The sequence below is a fragment of the Nansenia antarctica genome, assembly GCF_963989245.1.
Source record: "Nansenia antarctica genome assembly, chromosome: 11".
In the NCBI taxonomy this organism is placed as follows: domain Eukaryota; kingdom Metazoa; phylum Chordata; class Actinopteri; order Argentiniformes; family Microstomatidae; genus Nansenia; species Nansenia antarctica.
The window spans coordinates 2,390,846-2,398,345 of NC_137681.1; the positions used below are offsets into that span (position 1 = coordinate 2,390,846).

The 7,500-nt window shown below is 47.5% G+C and overlaps 1 protein-coding gene across 1 annotated transcript in view; it reads right to left on the reverse strand.

Moving 5' to 3' along the window:
* The window catches only part of ryr2a (ryanodine receptor 2a (cardiac)), a gene marked incomplete at both ends in the record, with an annotated part of 91,997 nt that overhangs the window by 78,384 nt on the left and 6,113 nt on the right, over positions 1 to 7,500 (reverse strand). The window contains 7 exons of the mRNA XM_080541878.1: positions 1 to 100; positions 433 to 633; positions 1,113 to 1,914; positions 3,050 to 3,276; positions 4,535 to 4,621; positions 5,791 to 5,950; positions 7,439 to 7,500. The exon at positions 1 to 100 is cut by the window's left edge and continues 6 nt beyond it; the exon at positions 7,439 to 7,500 is cut by the window's right edge and continues 99 nt beyond it. Coding sequence (XP_080398004.1) covers positions 1 to 100; positions 433 to 633; positions 1,113 to 1,914; positions 3,050 to 3,276; positions 4,535 to 4,621; positions 5,791 to 5,950; positions 7,439 to 7,500 — 1,639 coding nt within the window. The remainder of the gene's footprint in view (positions 101 to 432; positions 634 to 1,112; positions 1,915 to 3,049; positions 3,277 to 4,534; positions 4,622 to 5,790; positions 5,951 to 7,438) is intronic.

Sequence of the window (7,500 nt, forward strand, 5' to 3'; positions counted from 1 at the left end):
GGGTCATCAGGTCCTGGTGGAAGTCCAGCAGCTGCTCTCTGATGTCCTCTGGACACGGACACTCCGGTTTCTCGTCTTTGAAGTTCAGCAGCATGTTGATCTGAGGGAGGGGACGGACAGGTAACCATGGTAACGGGTACACCGTGAACAACGGAGAAACCAACCGACACTACATAATTAAGGACGGTCCACACGGAGGATAAAGACCCGGTCGTCGCCTGATCCACATGCCACACAGGACAGATGTACCGCTTTTTATACCACAGAGTAGGACCGACTGCTGAATTTAACACCCTAAAACTAACAATTGATTGATTCGATATTACACTCAAAATACAACCTAACTTGACTGTTGTTGGCTGTTGCCAAATGGCACATTTTGTCCTATGAAGCGTGGTCATCTGTGTACGAGCTAGTGGGCTACCCCCTTACCTGCTCCTGCGGAGGAGATCGGAACTCTTTGGTTTTCTTGGCGGTCAGCGCCACCGACATGTTGAGCGCCTGCATGACTTCGTTGTAGCGGAGCCGCTGGTTGTCCTGCAGGTTGGCCACGAAGTCGTCTGAGAAGGCCACCACAGCCTCGATCCTGTGTCTCACCTGGCAGTCACACAGGTACTGCAGGAGGTGGCACATCTACACACACACACACACACACACACACACACACACAGAGACACACACAGACATAGACACACAGACACAGAGAGAGAGACAGAGACAGACACAGACACAGACACACGCACACACCCGCGCGCGCACGCGCACACACACACACACACACACACACACACACACACACACACACACACACACACACAAAGAAATGGGGGAGTAAGGTTGGGCATTAGGTTGGGCATCATCAGCTCACATCATAACTTTACCACTTTTCTGCCACAATTTTCTCTTACAAACAGATAGATAGACAGATATATCTTTATTTAGTCAAGTCAGTGCACATTAATGAACAGTCACTTACATGTATACAGAGTATGGTGACAGTAAATATGCCGGATTTAGCTGTGAGCTAATTTGCATCCGTAGTCCAAATATCGATAAACACAACCTGAATGGGGCAAGACAAGAAGAGTGGAGGTATCCTGCAGGTGTCTCACCTGTAGTTTGACCGGCTCGGGCAGCTTCATCTGCAGCAGCCCCTTAGGCACTTTCCTCCCTCCGTCCTCCCCTCCCCCCGCCCCCCCCTCCGCCCGGGGCTCCGCCTTACTGCAGTCGCTCTCCGGCGTGTCCTCGTGTCCGCAGTCTCCGCCCTCCCCGAACACGCTCGGCTCGATCAGCTGCAGGATGTTCTTCAGGTCCCCGTTGTGGAACACGCCCATGATGAGCAGCGTGTAGAACAGCTTGATGAGGGGCACGAACAGGAACTCCGTGCTGCCCCCGATGGGGTCCCGCACGTGAAGGCTGCCCTCTCTCACCGCCTCTGTTAGCATCTCGATGGTTTTCGTCTTGAGGATGTCCAGTGGGAACTCCGGGCTGTACTGGAAACAATCCGCTCCTCGGCAAATGAAACTGGGAGAGGAGAAGTGCATCCTGGGACGCAACGACGTACTCAAACCGATCCCCGGCAAGCCGTGTTTTTTCTTCTCGTCGGGGAAGAGCGTGATGCTCTTGGTCTCGTCCGTCATGGGGACGATGTACTCGTTGTTCATCATGAGCCGGGCGGAGGCGTAGGTGCTGAGGTGGATGTCGATGAGGAGGTCGTAGTAGCCCGTGCGGAGGAGGCCGGGCATGTACTTGTTCTCGATGGCGTAGAGGAGCTGGGCCTCGTCCGCGTGGCTGCAGAGGGCGTGCGCCACGCGGTTGTTGCCCAGGGCGCACACAGCCGAGTAGAGGCGCAGGGTGTGGTAGTGGAACTTGAGGAGGTCCATCTGCTCCGTGAGCTCCAGGATGTCCACCGATCTGAAGCGTGTGAAAGGGAGGAAGACGTCTTAGTTGTGCGCACACACAAACAAGCTCACTTTAAACTCACTTAGTCTGTGTATTCATGATGAATGTAAGTATGTAAGTAAATAAGTATGTATGTAAGTATGTAAGTAAATAATAAATAAGTAAGTAAGTATTTAAGCATGTAAGTAAGTAAGTAACGCTTCATATTGCTAATGCAATAGTAGCTCTATAGGGTTCTCACACACACCAAGCCCTGGCAGCACATCACCCCCACCCTCATCCACCTCCACTGGCTTCCGGTCAAGTTCCGCATCACTTACAAAATCCTTCTGCTCACTTACAAATCCCTCCACGCCTGCGCCCCCCCAGTACCTAACTGACCTCCTCACCCAATATACCCCTTCTCGGAAACCTGCGGTCCGCTGACATGGGCCTGCTGTCCACCCCCCCGCACCAAACAACAGACCTTTGGGGACAGAGCCTTCAGCGTGGCTGCACCTACCCTCTGGAACTTTCTCACCATAGTGATCCGCAATGACCCCCCACCCTGGACTCCTTCAAATCAGCCCTCAAAACCCATCTGTTCACCAAAACCCATCTGTTCACCTTTATGAAAGGCGCTATAAATCCAAGTTATTATTATTTTTTAATTTTTTTATTTAATTAATTAAACCTTTATTTATACAGGTAAAAAACACATTGAGCCCCAAGGGCTCATTTTCAAGTGTGACCTGGTCACAGGCATACAACATCCACCACAAACAAATACAATACAAAACCTGGCCTACATAGTCTAAAACTAAACTAAAACTACATAGTCTAAAACTAAAACTAGTCTAAAACAGTCTAAGATAATCTAAAACTAAACTAAAACTACAAAACCTAAAACTAGACAGCTAAAGATCTAGGGACAGGGAGGGGTCAGCAATGGGCAAAAGGGAGGGTCAACTTAATTGCAAGAACAAATCATGGACTCGCACTGTATGTCTCTCAGCAAGAGCTTGAAACTGGAAAGAGGGATCAGATGAGACAGTTTCAGACTCTGCTGTAAAGAATTCCAAGAGGAAGGGGCTGCAAATGAGAACGCCCTTCTTAATATGTAGTTATTATTATTATTATTATTATAGCTTCCAGAGGAGTGGTTCACCTGTTCTCCTCAGGGATGTGCAGGGACATGAACTGCAGCGGCTCGGAGCACTGCACCAGCCAGCCGTGGCGGTCGTTGACCCGCGACACCTCCACCTTCAGGAAGTGGTTGGGCACGCGGCTCCACAGGACCGGCGTCAGGAACTGGACGTGCAGCCGGGGCGGGCACTGGGGGCTGGCGTTCTTCCTCTCGCTCTTGAACAGGCCGGCCGACAGAGGCATCACGTTCTGACAGGAGACAGAGACAGAGAGACAGGAGACATCAGGTTCTGACAGGAGACAGAGACAGAGAGACAGAGACATCACGTTCTGACAGGAGACAGAGAGACAGAGACAGAGAGACAGAGACAGAGAGACAGAGACAGAGACAGAGAGACATAGACATCTCGTTCTGACAGGAGACAGAGACAGAGACAGAGACAGAGAGACAGAGACAGAGACAGAGAGACTGAGACAGAGACAGAGAGACAGAGACAGAGAGACAGAGACAGAGACAGAGAGACAGAGACATCAGGTTCTGACAGGAGACAGAGACAGAGCGCTTAGGGGAGGAGGGAGTGGGTTATGGATAGAAGATCCCCGCCTCTGGAACTCTCTCCCTCAACCACTCAGAGACTCACCCTCACTCTCCACTTTTAAATCCCACCTCAAAACCTACCTGTTCTCCCATGCTTACAACCTTCCCTACCCCCTAACCATCTCCCCTAACCCTGCCACCTCCACCACCCCCCCCCCTGGACATGCATACAACCTCCCCTACCCCTAACCATCTCCCCTAACCCTGCCACCCCCCTCCCTCCCTGGACATGCATACAACCTCCCCTACCCCTAACCATCTCCCCTAACCCTGCCACCCCCCTCCCCCCCATGACATGCATACAACCTCCCCTACCCCCTAACCATCTCCCCTAACCCTGCCACCCCCCCTCCCCCCCATGACATGCATACAACCTCCCCTACCCCTAACCATCTCCCCTAACCCTGCCACCCCCCTCCCCTCCCCTGGTAATTGCTGTGTTACTTGTTCCCCGTTCGTTAACTCTGTTGCTTGTTGTTTCTGTGTTTTCTATTTTTCCCATATTGTCAGCAGCTTTGAGCCTCGGAAAAGCGCAATATAAATACGATGGATTATTAATTATTATTAAAGATAGAGACAGAGGGCTTACAGTAGGAGGGAGTGGGTTAGGGATAGACAATGGTTAGATACGTGATACTTTTCTCAGTATCATATCTGCTAGCCCTAGAATACGATAATACCAAGTCCTACATTTGACAGATTATATTATATTATATTATTATGTAAAGTTATAAGCTCCTCATCAGAGCACAAACGTAGTGCATACATAGTCCACAGACTAACTACTTATCTTAGCCAGAGGTGCACAGACAGGCCACAGTGTGCTATTTAGAGCCTTGGCTATGTCTATTTGGGTCTGGCCTATCTGCGTACGCTCCAGTTCGTCAGCGCGTCCTCCTCTCTCCTCACCTTTACTCGTCCCAGTTCAAACTGGAACACGCTGGGGCTGGTGGCCTGGGCGAAGACGGCAGGGAACAGCTTGGTGCTGGGCTCCACCTGGGGAGGGAGACACAGGAGAGATCATTGAAGAGAGCACGCAAGGTTGTGTCTGACTCTGACCCAGGGCCGGTCCTAGGCATAGGCGAACTAGGCGGTCGCCTAGGGCGCCAAATGCCTGGGGGGCGCCAAATGCATTTAAAGAATTTTGGCTCTATGAATTTCCTGTCTCTATGAAAATATGTCTCAGCCTACTGTATTTTTGTCTTGAAACCAATGTTGTCCATATTGTTACTGTTGAATGTGTGGGTGGTAATGAGGCAGTACTGGTGGCTTAATGTGGTGGTGGTGGTGGTGGCGCCCCTACAATTTTGGGGGAGGGGGGGGGCATCAAATCATACTCTCGCCTAGGGCACCTAAATGCCTAGGACCGGCCCTGCTCTGACCCCTCATATCCAGCTCACAGCTTGTTTGAATGACTCCCTTCTGGACAGCGGTACAGGGCCACCAGGACAAAAAGATCACGTCACTTGAACAGTTTCTTCCCCAAAGCCAGAGCAGCCCTCCTCAATAACTCCTGATCATTGCACCTTGCACTTTACATGTTCTTGCCACTAAGTTGTACAGTATATTTATTCACTCATATTGGTACTGTATTTTCTGTATTTTTTGTCTTGAGTATTGTTGTATTGTCGTCTTGTTGTTGTATGTACTGTAGCTTGTTCAGCATGGTAGAAGACCAAGTCATGTTCCTAGTGCACTGCACATGGTCAATAAAGTTGAATTGAATTGAATTGAGACACAGACACACGGCTAAAAATGCACAGCCCAGTCTAGCTTAGCAGCCAGGGGAATGGAGCACCCCCTGCTAGCAGATACATAAATCAAGCCTTTATTCTATATACACGTAACACAAGTAGTATCAAACAATAGACAATAGAAACTCCTCCTAGATGGCCTGGTATTGTCAACATTACAAATGGGTCTTATAGGGGTGAGATTTCAAAGAAAAATTACAGAGATTTTCTGGTTGCACTTTTAAGATAAACACCTACAAGGTATTTACTTAGGATCACATGGTAAAATGGTAATTACACAACCGTCACAAATAAACACCAGTTGTTACTTGGTGGTTACCAATCATCTTAAATTATTTCAAGTAAACACCAGAAAGTTACTTTCCTCAAAGGGGAACAACTGCCAAAATGGGAAAAGCACCGAAAAAATACCTGGTAGTATGTGCTGAGCTCTTTGCCGTTGGCGGTGAAGGTCAGGACTCCGTTCAGAGTGTCCACCAGACAGCCGATCTCCAGGCCGTTGTTGTTGCGCCCCTGTCCCGGGCTAAGGCTCTCCCCGGCCCACACCATGTAGCAGTTACTACGCTTGATGCTGAGAGGAGAGACACACCATGTAACAGTTACTACGCTTTGCTTGAACATATTTGCTGAGGTTGCATCCCTAATGGTAACACCCTCACCAAATCTCTTCTTTTGTACAAGTGGTACACAGAGGAAACCAGTGTCAAAAGACCTGAGAGCTCTATTGGGCTGATATGCTAGCAGAAGACCTGAGAGCTCTATTGGGCTGATATGCTAGCAGAAGACCTGAGAGCTCTATTGGGCTGATATGCTAGCAGAAGACCTGAGAGCTCTATTGGGCTGATATGCTAGCAGAAGACCTGAGAGCTCTATTGGGCTGATATGCTAGCAAAAGGTCTTTCAGATAATCTGGTGCTGTGCAGAGCTTTATAAACAAGCAGAAGGATCTTGAAATCTATATGATCATATATATCTATATGATGCTGAGAGAAGGGACACAGGATTTGAAATCCAATACATAACAACAATTAAGTATTATCAAATACTTAATAATTATATTGCAACTACAAGCTCTTAACATGTTGAATGAGATACTTCATATTAGGCCTGTGTTCAGAGATGGAATGTGCAGGTTTTGGGCACTAGTTGTCAGCTGGGCTAGTAGATTGTAATGGAGCTATCGCTAAGCCACGCCCCAAAATAGAAATTGTCCAATCATATCACTGCAAAATTCACTACGGGCAGAAAACTCGGACAAACAACTCGCTTATCTGATGGTGAAAAGCTTCTAGACTTATTCTAAAATCTTCTAAGGATATTCTTGTCATCTTTAAAAAAACATGTCTATTACTTGCTGTGGTAAATCAGAAATCAGAAATGTGCCAACTCCCGCCATTGTAACAGACTGTAACAGACATTCATTGAATGTCATTCAGTCACGGTCGGTCAGTCAGTCACTGTCAGTGAAGCGTTGTTTGTTTGTCCGAGTTTTCAAAGGGGGCGTGGCTTAGCGATAGGTCCATTCCTCCAAAACATGGCATGGCTAAAGCAAAAATATTATTTATAATATGGACATAAATAATATATAATTTTACATATCTACTACACAATTTAGTATTCCCATAAATGTACAGTTTGTTACTGTTCAGTTATGACAACAGTTGGTTCATTAGAAGACAGAGACAGGTTTCACTGGCCTGACAAGCTAGTTGGCCACATGTTTCACTAAGCCAGCTGTGAAAAACATTCGCCTCAGACTAGCGTAGCCTAGCTTAATCTCCATCCCTGCCTATGTTACAAAAAATAACAAAATAAACAAAATAAACTACAAATAAACCTTATTTAATATATTACAACCACAACTGCATAAAAAAACATAAATACAATACCTGTTATTCAATTTACTTGCATTGAATTTACTGCAACACAACAACCGCAAAAAAAAGATATCAAAACATACTTCAAATTCAACACAACCACAACCACCACCTCATTCAAAGAAAAATACAATGCAACACTTTTTAAAATTCTAAACATGACGACCATAACTGCTTCTGACCTCTCGTGAACTTTGCCCTTCTCGTCGCCCAGGGTTACGGTGACGGTGCGGACCTTGTCCAG